At 39.3% G+C, this 16,271-nt stretch overlaps 1 protein-coding gene across 1 annotated transcript; it reads left to right on the forward strand.

The window, feature by feature from the left end:
• The first annotated feature begins 384 nt into the window (after positions 1 to 384).
• LOC101712260 (heterogeneous nuclear ribonucleoprotein H-like) lies at positions 385 to 6,442 on the forward strand. Its single transcript, XM_013067281.2, is given in 2 exon segments — positions 385 to 400; positions 5,790 to 6,442. Coding segments are annotated over 2 exon segments (654 nt in total). The 3' UTR covers positions 6,428 to 6,442.
• Positions 6,443 to 16,271: the final 9,829 nt, after the last annotated feature.

Raw genomic sequence — 16,271 nt, forward strand, 5'->3', positions numbered from 1 at the left:
TAAGCATAGAGTTCAGATTATGGTTATGTATAGGGCTGGGTTTGGTTTAGTTAGGGTTAGGGTTAATTTAAGGTTAGGGTTAGTTTAAGGTTTTGAGTTATATTTGGGTTTAGATTTGTGTTTCAGAGTGGGGTTAGTGTTAGGTTTCTGTTTCAGATTTTTGTTAGGAATAGGAGGACCTCCAGTGGCACAATTGGCTAGTGCATTGTACTAATACAAGAATACGATTAGGGTGATGGTTGTTTCTTTTTTAAGTGTAGGTTTAGGGCTAGTGGTCAAGTACAGATTAATTTTAGTCTTAGGTTTAGGGTTAGGGTTAGGTTTTGATTTTGGTTTAGGGTTAAGGTTCAGGTTAGGATTTAGGTTAGGCTTAGGGTTAGGGTTATGCTTATGATTAAGGGTAAGTTTAGAATTTGGGTGAGTCAGTGTTAGGTTTATTGTTAGGTTTATGGTTTAAGTTAGGTCCAGAGTTAGCGTTATGGTTAGTGTTTGGTTTATGGTTCAGGTTAAAATAGGAAAAGTTGTGGTTCAGATTAGGGTTAGTGTCAAGCTTAAGGATCAGGTTAGGTTTAGGCTAGTTTTATAGTTCAAGATTGGTTTAGGAATAGGTTTAGTTTCAGTGTTTGGGTTAAGGCTAGATTTAGGATTAGGGTTTGGGAATCATTCTAGGGTTTATGTTAAGATTAGAGTGACCATCAACACTCAAAAAACAATAGCCTTCTTGTATACAAATAACAGACTCACTGAGAGAAATTAGGGAAACAATTCCTTTTACAATAGCATCCAAAAAAATGAAATATCTAGGAATCAATCTAACAAAGGAAGCAAAAGAACTCTACATTGAAAACTGCAGCACTCTGAAAAAAGATCAAAGAGGATACAAGAAAATGGAAAGACATCCCTTGCTCCTGGGTAGGAGGAACCAATATAGTGAAAATGGCCATACTTCCAAAACTACTATATAGACTCAATGCAATGCCAATTGAAATTCCAACAATATACTTCACAGAACTAGAGAAAACAATCCAAAATTAATATGGAACCATAAGAGACCTAGAATAGCTAAAGCAATTCTAAGCAACAGAGACATGGCTGGGAGTATCACAATCCCAACTTGAAACTATACTACAAAGCTACTGTGATAAAATCAGCATGGCACTGGCAAAGGAACAGACCTGAGGATAAGTGGAATAGATTAGAAGATGCAGAAATAACTCCAGACATGCTCAGCCACCTCATCTTTGACAAAGGAGCCAACCGCCATCATTGGAGGAAAGATAGGCTATTTAATAAATGTTGTTGGAAAAACTGGATTTGAACCTACCAAAGGTTAAAATGACCCATACCTATCACCATGGACTAAACTAAGATCGAAGTGGATTAAAGATATAAATATTAAGACAGAAACACTAAACTTGCTGAAAGATAAGTTATGTAGAACTCTTGAAGACATTGGCATAGGAAAAGACTTCATGAACAAAACCTCAGCACAGGAACTAGCACAAAGAATCAACAACTGGGATCTCATCTTATTAAAAAGCTTCTTCACTGTAAAGAAACCACCAACAGAGCTAACAGACAACCTACAATATGGGAAAAAATTTTTAGCAGCTGTACCTCAGACAAAGGACCACTATCTAGAATATACAAAGAATTGAAAAAAATCAGACCCCCCAAATTCAAAGACCCAATTCAAAAATGGGCATCTGAAATGAACAGACAATTCTCAGATAAGGAAGTAAAAGCAGCAAACAAATATATGAAAAAATGTTCAACATCACTCGTCATTTGAGAGATGCACATGAAAACAACACTGAGATTCCACCTCACCCCAGAAAGAATGGCTGCTATCAAGAAATCAACAAATAACAAATGCTGGTGGGGTTGTGGGGAGAAAGGAACCCTTCTCCATTGCTGGTGGGAGTGTAGACTGGTGCAACCACTGTGGAAGTCAGTATGGAGACACCTCAAAGAACTAGGACTACAGGTCCCACTTGACCCAGCTATTCCCCTGCTGGGTATCTTCCCAAAAGAATTAAAAGAATCACACCACAGTGATATATGTGCACCCATGTTCACAGCGGCAAAGTTTGTAATAGCTAAAGCTTGGAAGCAGCCCAAGTGCCCATCAACTGGAAACTGGATAAAGAAAATGTGGTTTTTTTGTAAAATGGAGTACTACTCAGCCATAAAGAACGAAGCACTAGAGTCATTTATAGCTAAATGGATGCATATCGAGGCCATACTCTTAAGTGAAATAAATAGGACACACATGTGTAAATACCGAATAGTTTCTCTAGTGTGAGAAACAGATAGTGTAAACAAGGGTTAAAATGATTAAAATGAATAATTGATAGTTTTGAAATAGGAAAAAAGGTCCAAAGATGAAGGAGTGAAGGGAGGGGAAGGGGAAAGGAAAAGAGGGAAAGGAAAAACTATAACAAAAGAAAAAAAATGGAAATGAAATCTATGTAAATAGGGAAGGGCGGAGGGGGTGAAGGGTGCATAGGTAATGGGGAAAAAATAAAAACCAGGGTATATCATGTACAGGTACAAGCACCCAATGATAAATGTAAACAAATTGTATACCTAAAATGTACCAACAAAAGAACAACAAAAATAAAAGATTAGAGTGACCTTTAGAAGGTTAGGGTTAGGGTTACTGTTAGGGTTAGAAAGAGAAGGTTAAGGTTATAATTAGGTTTAGGTATATGGTTCATGTTAGAGGTCATATTAGAGTTTAGGTTTAGTTTAGTGTTAGGGTTAGGATTAGTTTTTGTTTTCAGATTAGTGTTAGTGTTATAGAGTTCAGGTTCAGGTTAGGTTTAGCATTAAGATTTGGGTTAGAATTTGGATTAGGTCTTAGGTTAGGTTTAGTGTTTGGGTAAGGTTTAGGGTGAGGTTTTAGGGTTAAAGTTTTTGCTAGGGCTATGGTTTTGGTTTAAGTTTAGTTTTATGGTTAGGGTTTTAGGTTAGCGTTCAGGTTTGGGTTTGTGTTAGGTCTAGGGTTTGTATTTGGGGTAGTATTAAAGTTAGGAATAGTGTTATGTTTCAGAATAGGGCTATGGTTAGGATTAGGGTTAAGTTTAGGCTTCAGTTTCTCATTAGGGTTAGGTTTAGGAATAGGTTTTGGTTACATTTTCAGCAAGAGTTAGGGCTAAGACTATGGTTAGATTTCATGTTATGTTTAGGATTCAGGTTAGTGTTCAGTTAGGGCTATTGTTAGATTCATTTTTGCATTAGAGTTAAGGTTTGTGCTCAAGTTAGGGTTAGGTTCAGGCTTTAGGTTAGGGTTAGGGACAGAGTGGATCAACCTGTGTGGACCTGGCAAGAAAGTCCAAGTCTGTCTGGCCTGGGTGAGGTGGCAGGCTACTTGGTTTTCTGCCACATACAGGAAACCCACATCTATGTGGATTCTAGAATACTAAGGGATACACCATCATCACTTCTTTCAACACCTGAATGCATTATCAACAGATCTGGGAAAGAAAAATAGTTATATGTCTGCATATTTTTCTACTGAAAGACTTAGAACATCATAATCCTTCTCAAAAGAGGTTATTTGGTACAGCTGGGGATTTAGCTCAGTGGTTCCGCCGCCTGCCTCGCAAGTGGAAGGAACCGAGTTCGATCTCCGGTACCAAAAAAAAAAAAAAGTAAAAAAAAAAAAGAGGTTATTTGGTAAGAAAGGGACCAAAATGGACAGAGTTCATGAGGCATAAAATATGCTTAAATGAAGTTCTGGACAGAGGGTGTTTGCTTCAACTCCTTCAACAAGGTCTTCTTTTTTGTTGTTATGGATTGGCCACTGAGATAAACTTTTTTTTTCTTTTTTGGCAGCAGGCAGAAGGGAAAATGAGGGATTGGGATGGGATGACCAAGTCTCTCTCTCTCTCTCTCTGTGCATATATATATATATATGTATGTGTGTGTGTGCATCTGTGTGTGTGCATGTGTGTGTATGTAATTTCTGACACAGACAGTCTTGGTAGTCATGAGAGGTTTGCCTTCTGAGGTATGACAGTCCCTGTCAAAGCCACCACCGTGTGTGTGTGTGTGTGTGTGTGTGTGTGTGTGTGTGGTTTTAAGAAGACAGCTCACAAATATGAGCACTGCCATCAAGTTCTTCACTAATACTGCTATGTAAAGTACTGTCCAGAGAAAAGGAAGGGTAAGAGTCTAAGCAACCTGTCCTATAAAGAGATCTCAAATATTTACTTCATATTACCTTAGGGTTTCTTAAGCCAATTAACAGGCACTTTCTTCTGGAAAGTAGTGAATTTTAATGTGCATGAAAGAGAGATGAATTCCTGAAAAAGAGCACTTGCTGTTATTTCAGCAGGTGGATAATAGTTCCTTTGTAAGCCTTTTGACAGATCAACCTAGAAAAAGAATTGATGCCCTGCCTGAACATACATGTGTAAGTCCTTCAGTTGTAGTTTTTAACTTTGCTTTAGTTTGGCTTAGTTCTTCAGTAGAAACAGCTGTATTGAGAGGAGGACATACAAGTACTCAGGTGTGGTGGGGCATACATGTAATCTCAGGACTCTGGGAAGCTGAGCCAGGAGGAACAGAAGTTTGAGCCCAACCTGGGCAATTGAGTGACATGGTGAGACTATGTCTCAAAATTAAAATTAAATAAAGGCCCAGGAATGTAGTTCAGTGCAAAGGTACTGGCTCTAATTCCCTATATCTCCACCACCACAACAAGATCAGCAAATAGTTTGCAGAGAGAGAGAGAGAGAGAGAGAGAGAGAGAGAGAGAGAGAGAGAGAGAGTCTGCATGAAATTTTTTTTTTTTTGCAGTTTGTAAAAGATTTATTTGACAAGTTTCACTTAAGCACAATACACCTGAAAGGAATCACAATGAGATTTAAATCAAGGCCTCAGAATTTCATACAAACACCAAGACCAAATCCTAAGGTATTGATTGGTATAGTGTCTCAGTTTCCCCATTAACTTAAAAAAAAAGCTTAAACTTACGTGCCTTACAGGTTATTAAATGAAACTAGAATTAACAAACATGACAAATGTTTCACTGTAATTGTAGACACAGCTCTTATGTTGAATTTTACAAAACAGCATGTCTTTCAACATGCTTCCCAACAGTGTTCCATGTGATATGGTATAAGAGCAACATTTAACATAATTCAACTGCTTTAACCTAAATACACTTACTGCTTAAGTACATCCTACAATATAACTACTTTGAGAAAAGCTGAAAAGTGTTTAACAGTTATAGTTTACTTAATCTTGATGTTACATCCTGGATAACTTGTGTTCAAAAATACTGAACCTTGAGTATTTAAAACAATCCTCATTTCCTGATAGGAGTTATCATAAATCTCAAGCTTGGATTGGAAAAACTGCTAAACTAAGGTTTGGTTTTTCCTTTAAAAAAAGTTGACCAAGAGACAGTGATCAGGATCAATTACATTCCCCATCCACCACTTATACTGGACATGCTAGACACCCCTCCCATTCCGTTCATGCCCATAGATGCTTGGCTTCCACAACTGTAGTAGCTGCTGTTCACTGCTCCTTGGCTGCCTATGCAATGTTTGATTGAAAATCACTGGAGTTTTCCTGTAAAACTTGGTCATATCCACTCATGCTGCTCTGGCCACCATAGCCGCCTCTGTAGCCACCACTCAGCTGCTGGCTGGCTGGGCCACCGTAACTGGACTGGTTTGACAAGACCATGCCTCCCGTCATTTGGCTACCATAAGCACCACCGCTTGCTCCTGCTGTAGAATTCAAGAAGAGTTCTACATATCTGTGTTCGTAAGCACCACCGTTTGCTCCTGCTGTGGAATTCAAGAAGAGTTCTACATATCTGTGTTGCATATTTGCTTTATCTTTTGACATAGCTGAAAAGGCTCTAAAGAAACACAAGGAAAGAATAGGGCATAGGTATATTGAAATCTTTAAGAGCAGTCAGGCTGAAGTTAGAACTCATTATGGTCCACCATGAAAGCTCATGGCCATGCAGTGACCAGGTCCCTACGACAGGCCTGGGGCTGGCAGAGGGTATAACAGCATTGGCAGAGGAGCTGGCTTTGAGAGGATGAGGCATGGTGCTTATGGCGGAGGCTATGGAGGCTATGATGATTATAATGGCTATAATGATGGCTATGGATTTGGGTCAGATAGATTTGGAAGAGACTTCAATTACTGTTTTTCAGGAATGTCCAATCACAGATATGGGGATGGTGGTTCAACTTTCCAGAGCACAACTGGACACTGTGTACACATGCGGGGATTACCTTACCAAGCTACTGAGAATGACATCTATAATTTTTTTTCACCACTCAACCCTGTGAGAGTACACATTGAGATTGGTCCTGATGGGAGAGTAACTGGTGAAGCAGATGTTGAATTTGCAACTCATGAAGATGCTGTTGCAGCTAATTCTTTATTGATTTAAAGACATCAGTACTAAATTTCCACCATAGCTGTGCTCAACCAAGTTAGCAGGTAGCTAGTCTTACTAGGGGTGGGGATTGGTGATGGAAGTAGTGAGGTTGGCCAAGCTTTCTTAGAGAACAGGATTCAGCCCTTGTGCAGATAAGAGCAGAAACAGTTGCTGGACCCATAGCAACTGAATGGAACATGTGGCCTTACTTCTTGGGAAATGGCTGACTGAGCCAATCTCTGTGGACCCCTGCGAGGAAGAGCCCTGTCAATCAGTCTGGCCATGGACTGAATGGTTGACCTTGGTGGACCTGGAGAGTGAGGGCCCAGTGAGTCACTCCAACAGTGGGCAATTGAGTTACCTTGACAAAAGTGGCAGATGAAAACATGACCTTTTTTACATACTGACATGACTATGTTGTCATCAAAGTCAAAGCTCAGGTCTAACACTAGGAAATCTTGTGACATGTTTGTTTTATGTTTGGTCATTTGTTAGTATTATTAATGACTTAATTAGTCCAGTTTTCACCTCAGAAGACAGCTCCATTCCACCCTAGCACTGGTAGATCATGCATCCATTCTCTATTTAAATATGAGGCCAGACATAAATGAAATAGAAAAGATACACAACCAAGCACAGAAAAACTGGTCCTAACATTGAGTGTGCATAGATAGCTTTTCATAAACAATAAAAATTACTAAAAATCCAAAATGTTATTTTTAATTAAATAAATATGAGTGAACATTAAACCTGAATCAGCATCCTTGCAGAGCTGCTGAATAAAAAGTGTTTATTTTCTTCTTACATACTTACATACAAATGACAGTCATTCTGATGAGATTTAATATAGACATCAATAAAGGTATGCTAATTTCTAAACATCAATCCTTTAACAGATTTATTTATAATAAGGGTATATGATAAAATCTGTGGATCAACAATAGAAAGGTGAGTTTTATTTATGATGTGGTAGAAATCATCAATCTCTCTCCTTTTAGAAACTAATTTGGAAATTAATGTTTTATATGCCAGAGCAATTACTGTCATATTCAAATATAAAGAACAAAGGGTTAGGGTTAGGGCTAGGGTTCCCCATTGCCAGGGGAACAAATAATTATTTTTAATCAAGAAATTCCAAATTAGTAACTTGAGATCAATGAAGAAATAAGTTGAATTTTTGCAATGTATAGGAGAGACTTTCCCTACTGTTCAGTTCTATCAATGTGTTAATTTGACCGTTTAATATATGATGATAAGCCATATCTACACCTACAACCTTGGGTTCCCTCATTCTTTATGCTTTCATGGGAATATGGGACTTTATAGGAAATTTCTCTCTTTTCTCATCTTAAAGCAGAGAGCTTGCAAAGTGCATCTATATTTCCCACTACTCAGAATATTAATGATCAGGGTCATACAGGCAGACTTTGAACACCCTGGAAGTAAGGGTTTTCTTCAGAGCAGAGTTGCTATTCTATTTAATTCTGTAATATTTAAATAAATGTTATTTTTCACATTCTAAATTCTCAGAAGAAGAAGCATGCTTGGGTATATTTATTATTAATGTATCTATATTGACTCAAGAATTGTGGCATGTAAATAATAGGTGAGTTGGTAAATGTGGGAGAAAATAGGGCAAAAATAACAGTCTTTTCTTTTTGATTATAACAGAGCTACATTTTAAAAACTTGCAGAGCTACATATGTTAAAATAAAATCTGTAAATATTAAGAAAAACATGTTCCCAATTTGATAGATGCTGGCTGCTGGCTGCATGTAACCAATGAGCACTGTAAAATGAATTAGTCCAAATGAAGATATGCTATAAGTGCAAACAGTACAATATGCTCTGTTACCATCCAATTGGTGGGTTCTTCTTCCAACCCAGAAAGAATTACAAGGTAAAAAGTCAAAAGAGGACTGAGCAAAAGTAGTCATTGTAGAGCAAGAGTAGAAAACAGCATGTATTGTAAAGCAAAAACAGAAAGCTCTCAAGCAAATGAACTTGGTAAGGGGCCTGAAATGGGTTGCCGGACTCTTTTATACACAAAAATGACTACATCTCAAGCAAGTTGACATCAGCCTATAGGGTTACAATCAGAGAAGGTTGACGTACAAGTGGGCCTATAGGAGGTCAGAGTATGCAGCAGGTGTACTCTTGCAAACACCTTAATTGTAACTTTAAACAGCTAATCTAAAGAGGCCTTTGTTTACAGACCCTCCAGGTGTCTTCGGCTTGTCATCTACATGTCATTCACTGAATCTGATTCCCTCTTTGGCTTGGCCTCTTCTGGGGGCCCTGGCTGCCTGTCCTGTTTGTGGACCTCCCTTTGGCAGAACACTTCCCACACTCCTATCCACTCGTGGGCCAGTGTTATTATGAGAAATCTTACTCTCCCTCAGGACCCTCCTTGTCAACAATTACTGCTGGAGTCTCTTTTTAGGTTATGAAAATGACACCAAAACTTAGAAAATGGGACTTAAGGGTTTGTTTTTTTTTTTGCCATAGTGGCTAATTGAAACCTCTAGCAAGAACGTTAGGGACCACAGTGGTGGCATTAAAGGTAGTGAGTAGATCAGCACCGCCCCTCCTCCCATGTTCCCAGTGGCACCTGACTTAAGCAGCCTTAAGTTGTGGCATGGCAATGAGTGGGAAGTAAGCACTCCCCCCCCCCTTTGCTCCCAGCAACCTGAGAGAGATGCAGAGGAGTTAAACAGAGAATGCTGTGCAAGGGCTGAGAGGAGCCAACACTACACAGGACTGGGAGCAGCCTTGGACTGTCTCTGTCTGAGGGTGTCACAGCAACTGGCAGAGTGACAGTGAAAAAAAAGCATAAGGAGACATGGGCAGGCCACAGAGGGACACACAGAAAGTTGCTGGCTGAAGACTGGCCCCAGCCCCCACATCTGGAGGCCAAGATCAGCCCCACATCCAGCACTAATCCTACCACATTTGGCAGGGTTACCCAGCAGAGATTTGTGCTCTGACTTGGACATAACCAAAGAACTGAAGGCACAAGAGGAATTTTATTTTATTGTTTTGATTGTTTAGGTTTTTACTTTTATTGTTAGTTTTGTTTTGCAGGCTTTTTTCTCTTTATTTAACTGTCCTCAATTTATTATTGTTAATATTATTATTATTTTTTTGGTACTGGGGATTGAACTCAGGACCTTGCACTTGCGAGGCAGGTGTGGTGCCACTGAACTAAATCCCTGGCCCTGTCCTCAATTTTTTGATATTTTCACATGAGTGAATGTTGTCTCTAGTCTTTCTGGTTTGGTTCAGTATTCTTTTGATTTATTTTTCATTCTTTCCTGTCCTATTCTTCAGTTTCCCAATGTTTGGGTGATCATCTTTGGTCCTTAAGCCTTGCTTCTACTACAGTACTCTTTTGTTTTGGTACTGGGGATTGAACTCGGGACCTTGTGCTTGCAAGGCAGGTGGAGGAACCACTGAGCTAAATCCCTGGCCCTATTACATTACTCTTAATTTATCTCTCTGTTTCTACCCTATCTCTCTTAATCCCCCCAACATGGTAAAATCACTCTACTAAGGGGAATCTCACAGCACACAAGTTTCCAGTTTATGATGGATTTTGTTAAGTAACTATGTATCTTGCTCCTAAGGTTAAAAGTACTAAATTAATAGTTACCACAGTTTGTCAATTGCTAGGCTGTGCTTGATGCTATTGTTGTTGCTGATTATATTACTTTAGTCATACCTGTTTTAATTAGTTGTTCTTTGTATAACAACACGGTGATTGTCTGGGGTCATAATCATCACCATAGTCCATTACCAAATGACTGTGTGCTGAGCCAAATAGCAAGTTCTCATTCCTAATAAATTGGGAACATAGGATCTTGGGACAGAAACAAAGGCCAAGAGCCACCTACACCTAGAGGACATCTGTGAGGAATGGACATTTCATAGGGAAGCCTCAATATTAGTGATAAAGCTACTTACCATAAGTAGTTTATAAGCAAATTAAAATTAAAAAGATAGAAAACAGTAAGACACAGAAACAATGCAACCCTAGCCTACTCAGGACAAGTCCAGAGGACAATGAGATAGAGAAAATCAGAAGCCACCCACCTGAATTTTCTGAAATAGTAGCAATAAAAGAAAAAAAAACAGATGAAGGAGGGTATAGAGAAAATCAGATCAGAAATAATCTCTCAGGTAAAAAGAGTGATGATGATCAAAGTGAAGGACTTGCTCAGTGACTCTAGAGCAGACACAGATAAAAAATAGAGGAGCTTAGGAAAATGATGGAAACCATGAATGCCCAACATAGGAAAGAAATGGAATCCATGAAACAGATTCAAACAGATATCCAGATTAAAAATTCCATTGAAAGTACATACAACTGAGTGAACCAAGGTAAGGACAGAATGTCAGATCTAGAAGACAGGGTTGTGGTCAGTGATCATAAAAGGAAATATTTCTGGAAAACAACAAGGGACCATAAACAATCAGTTCAATAGCTGCAAGATGATGCAAAGAAGAACAACATAAGATTGATCTGAGTCAAAGAAAAAGCAGGAGACAATACAAATGATATAGAAAAAATCTGTTCACAGAAGTATTGGCAGAAAACTTCCCAAGTATGGAAAAAGAATTTGACATACAGATAAGTGGCAACTCCAATTACTCATGACCAAAATAAATGTACACCAAGGCATATAATCAAGATTCCAGAAATTTAGCAGAAGAACAGAATATTAAAAGCTGTTAGAGAAAAGACATATATCACCTATAAAAGGAAGCCTATCAGAATCACAGCAGACTTCGCAACACAAATCCTTAAGTAAAGGAGAGCTTAGAGTAAAGTATTTCAAGTCATGAAGGAAAACAACCTCCAACCCAGATTGATGTACCCTAGAAAACTGTCAAAATAAATGGAGAAATGAGATATTTCTATGACAAAGAACAAATGAAGAAATGTATGACCACCAAACCAGCTCTCCAAAATGTTGTGAAGGGTATTTTAGAAAGAGATAAAGACTGCAATCCCCAAAACACCAATAGAAAGAATCTACCAGGCAAGACAAGCAAACAGAAAAGAAAGACAGGAAACCAACAGGAAAATAAAACAACAAGGATAAGCCACTACATATCAGCTACAGCCATCAATGTAAATGGTACCAATTTACCAATCAAAAGAAACAGACTGGCAAAATGGATCAAGAAACAAGATCCAACAATATAAACAAATTTAACTCAAAAAGAAATTCATAGACTGAAAGTCAAAGAATGAAAAACAATACTTCATGTGACAGGAACCTGGAAAAAAGCATGGGTAGCTATTCTATTGTCAGATAAAGTGAACTTCAAGCCAAGACTGATCAAAAGAGACAAAGAAGGTCACTACATACTTGCTAAGGGAACAATCCAAGAGGAGGAGATAACAATAATAAATATAAATGCACCAAATACTGGCATATAAAACATATTAATGGACATGAAAAATCAATAAGCATTAACATGATTGTAATAAGGGACCTCAATATACTACTGTCACAAATAAATAGATCAAGTAGACAAGAAATCAACAAAGAAATATCAGAACTGAATAAAACCTGTGAACAAATGGACTTAGTAGATGTCTACAGAGTATTTCACCTCACATAATCAGAATACACATTCTTCTCAGCTGTGCATGGGATGTTCTCCAAAATAGACCACATACTAGCTCATAGAACATGTGTAAGTAAATTCAAAGGAACTGAACTTACACCATGCATATTATCAGACCATAGTGCAATGAAATGGGAAATTATTGTCATAAGAAACCACAAAAATTACATAAACACATGGAAATTAAATAACACTCTCCTGAATAACCAATGGATCTCAGATGAAATTTAAAAAGAAATTAGACAGTTTCTACAATTAAATGATAATGCTGATAAAACATACCAGAACTTATGGGATGCAATGAAAGCAGACCTATTTATAGTGCTGAACTCACATCAGGAAAACAGTGTGAGTTTAAATAAACAAGCTAATGTTGAACCTCAAACTTCTAGAAAAAGAATAGCAAGCCAACTCCTAATCTCATATGAGGGAGGAAATTATAAAGATCAGGGCAGAAATTAATGCAAGTGAGACTAAGAAAACAGTACAAAGAATCAATGAATCAAAAATTTGGTTCTTTGAAAGATTAAATAAAATTGATAAACCTTTAGCCAAACCTGATCAAAAAAAGGAAAGAAAAGACTCAGGTCCATGCAATTAGGAATGAAAAGGGTAAAATCACAATGGGTTCTGCAGAAATCCAGAAGATCATCAATACCTACTTTAAGAACCTTTATTGTAATAAAAGGGAAAACAGAAGAAATAGATTCCTGGATACATATGAATTACCAAATCTGAATAAAAAGGTATAAAAATTCTAAATAACCTAATATCAGTCAATGAGATTGAAGATGTAATTGAAAATCTACCAACAAAGAAAAGCCCATGTCCTGACAGATTCACTGCTGAATTCTACAAGAAACTTAGAGATCTATTGACACACTCCTTAAACTTTTTAATGAAATCAAAAGGGAAGCAGAACTCAAACTCATTCGTGGAAGCAAGTATTACCCTGCTACCAAAACCAGAGAAAGATCCAATCCAAAAAGTGAACTACAAGCCAATCTCCCTCATGAACATAGATGCAAAAATCCTCAATAAGATACTGGCAAACAATGCAGCAAATCATCAAGATTATACACCATGGCCAGGGATTTAGCTCATTGGTTTCATTGCCTGCTGTGCAAGTGTAAGGACCCAAGTTTGATCCCCAGTACCAAAAAGAAAAAAAAAGATTATACACCATGACCAAATAGGATTCATTCCAGGGATGAAGGGATGGTCAACATATGCAAATCGATAAATGTAATACATCCAATCAACAGAGCCAAGGACAAAAATCACATGATCATCTCAATAGACATAGAAAAAGCAGTTGACAAAGTTCAACACCCATTCATGATAAAAATCCTATAGAAAATTGGAATCGATGGTCTTTATCTCAATCTGATAAAAGCTACCTATGACAAACCAACAGCCATCATCATACTAAATGGTCAAAACCAGAAGGCTTTCACTCTGAAATCAGGAAGAAGATATGGATGTCCACTCTCACCACTACTATACAATGTAGTTCTGGAAACATTAGCCAGAGCCATTAGAAAAGAGAAAGAAATAAAAGGAATAAGGGTAGAAAAGGGAAAAGGTAAATTATCATTATTTCTTTTGATTACATGATACTGTACATAGAAGACCACCAAAAACCCCACCAAAAGACTTCTAGATTCCACAAGGACCAAGTGAAGCTGGTCTGGATTATAGTTCAAAAGTTAGGTAACACATCCTTGGGAAAAGAGTAAAGGAATATTTAAGTAATCTTCTGTAATTCAGGCTTCTCTCACTGAAGTTTTACATAGTGTCATGAGCTCAAAGGTATCCTTGGCAGGCACTTAGAGTGGAAAACATCTTGACATCTCTTGGAAGCTTAAAATCCTGAGAAAAACAGTCACACATGCTGAATAGGAGACCTCACTTCCAAAAGGTAGTGACCAACCATGACCATGAGACCAAGAGTAAGCCTAGTTCTCTAACAGCTCCCACTTATGTCTCCTATGGTGGCAAATTTTATGTGATAAGCTACAGCAGCAATTTAAACATTGAAAAATTTTTAGCCAGACATGACCAAATTCTTCCCAGGGACATGAAAATATATGAAGAAAGTCCCATAGAATATTTAATCTGAGTAATATGCTTTCTTTTTTGAAATTCCTATAGAGATTTGTTGCAAACTGCAAGATGGTCCTGAGTCTAGGTCTCAAACTCCTGAACAGTCCTTGATATATGGTAGTCATTCAATAAAGGTTTGTTGAATGAACTTGTTAGGTACCACTATTAACTGTAAGTCAATTAAATACCAACATTCCATGGGTGGGGGGTGAAAACACACCAAGGATTTTGCATACCATAGTCCTGGGGCATGTCTCAGGAATCTGGATACATGATTGTATCAGTTTGTGAGGGAACCTGTCAAGGATTCAGGGTACCTTCCTCTTTAAGGGGATACACTGAAGAGTCTGTGTACTGAAATCTTGTGGGTTATGGAAAGTTCTGTGTATCATATTTCTCAGGACAGTCATGCTGAGGCTTCTGGGTATTGGAGTATTTGTAAGAGTTACTCTGAGGATTCTGGGTAGCAGAGTCCTTGGGGATCATTCTGGGTACCTAGTCCTTGCAGAGCACCCAGAAGATTCTGGGTCCTGTAGTTGGGGTCATGGGGGCTTTTGGGTACTGCAGTCCCAGATGTGGAATTGACTGGTATCCTGGAAGGGGGGGGACACAGTGATACTTAAGGCTATTGCAGTACAGGTGTGTGCATGCAGAGGCTTTTGGGTACTGTGGTGGATTGACAAATGGTCAACTTAAGTGGAATGCCCTGCTGAACTGAGTCAGTGTGGTTCTGGGGATGGAAGACCCACCTGAGGATTGTTGCCAATGGCACAAAAGGAGAATAGGCAGGGAAGATGCATGCTGTTGATTTTCCTAGAGAAGCTTGCCAAAGCTGTTTTTCCTGATAGAAACTTGGCTGTTCTCCTTGGAGGAGCTGTGGTCCTCACTGTCACTGGGGATGGCTGCTGTCCTTTTTTGCCGGAGCTCTGGTCTTCACCTTGATTGTTGCTTCCTGGTTCCAGTGTGAATCCCTTAGCCTTCTGGCACAGATCCTTTACCCGGCCAGCACAGACTTTCTAAAATCCACCACTGGCCTTTGGGGCTTTCCAGTGAAGATCCTTGATGCGGACCCATGGAGGACATTTCTGTGGGGTCTAGGCCTTTGGCTGGACTTTGCAGGCTCCAAGACTTGGCTGGATTCTTTGGGTCTCCAGCACACGGACAGATCTCTTGCACTCTTCTGCATTTGACTTTTTGGGTGAATATTGTAAAATAATCCTATAAATTATGTGTGCCCTGTATTAAATCTATTCCTTTGCAAACCACTTACAACAAGTATTTTTGTCCTTCCATGTGCCTTCCTAGTACCACAGTCATGGGTGAAGTCGTGTCCTAGGGAGGTTACTGTGAACCATGATGGGTCGGGGGGTGACATGCTGAAGTTTCTGGGTACTATAGTTCTGCGGTTGAGGTACACAGAATTTCTGGGAGAGAGCATCACATGGAGGATCATGGGGTACCAGAGTAGGGGAAGTGCTAAGGCTTTGGCTGATGGTGGGGCATGCATAATCTTCTGGATAATGTAGTCCGTGGGGTCACACCAAGGATTCTGGCTAGTGTAGATCTATGATTGGTGCAGTCAAAGTCTTCTGGGTATTGTAGTCCTGGGTGTGGTCTGTAAGGCCAAGAATTCTGGGTACTGTAGTTGGGGGTGCACAGCAAGGGTTCCGGGTTGAGTTATCACGTGGAAGATTCTGTGACATCTGGTGGGCAGTGCTGTGGAGTCAGCAGCTATTGTCACCAACCTCCTCGTGTCAGTGAGCTGGACTCCTGCATACCCTCTATCCAGTAGGACAAAAGGGCTGAGAAGACCAGGGTGGATCAGAGCTGGCTACTACTGTTATTGGCCCCAGGGTGCCAACACTTGAGAGGTTCCTTTTCCTGTGACTCACCCTGCTGGGCCCAATCCAGATGCACCCCGGCCACACCCCTCCTCCTCCAGAACCCAGGCCCCGCCCCTCTCACTAGAGCTCAAGGACACCCACAGCAGAGGTGCCCTGGCTCCGCCCTCTCCCATAACCCCTCCTGTTATGCCCAATCCTAGCACTCCTTGGCTACACCGCTTCTCTTCCTGAACCCAGGACCCACCCCTCCCACGACCCCGATCCTGGAC

This window comes from Heterocephalus glaber, unplaced genomic scaffold (assembly GCF_053883595.1).
Source record: "Heterocephalus glaber isolate CG9 unplaced genomic scaffold, H.glaber_assembly_v1.0 deba00001444, whole genome shotgun sequence".
Taxonomy (NCBI): domain Eukaryota; kingdom Metazoa; phylum Chordata; class Mammalia; order Rodentia; family Bathyergidae; genus Heterocephalus; species Heterocephalus glaber.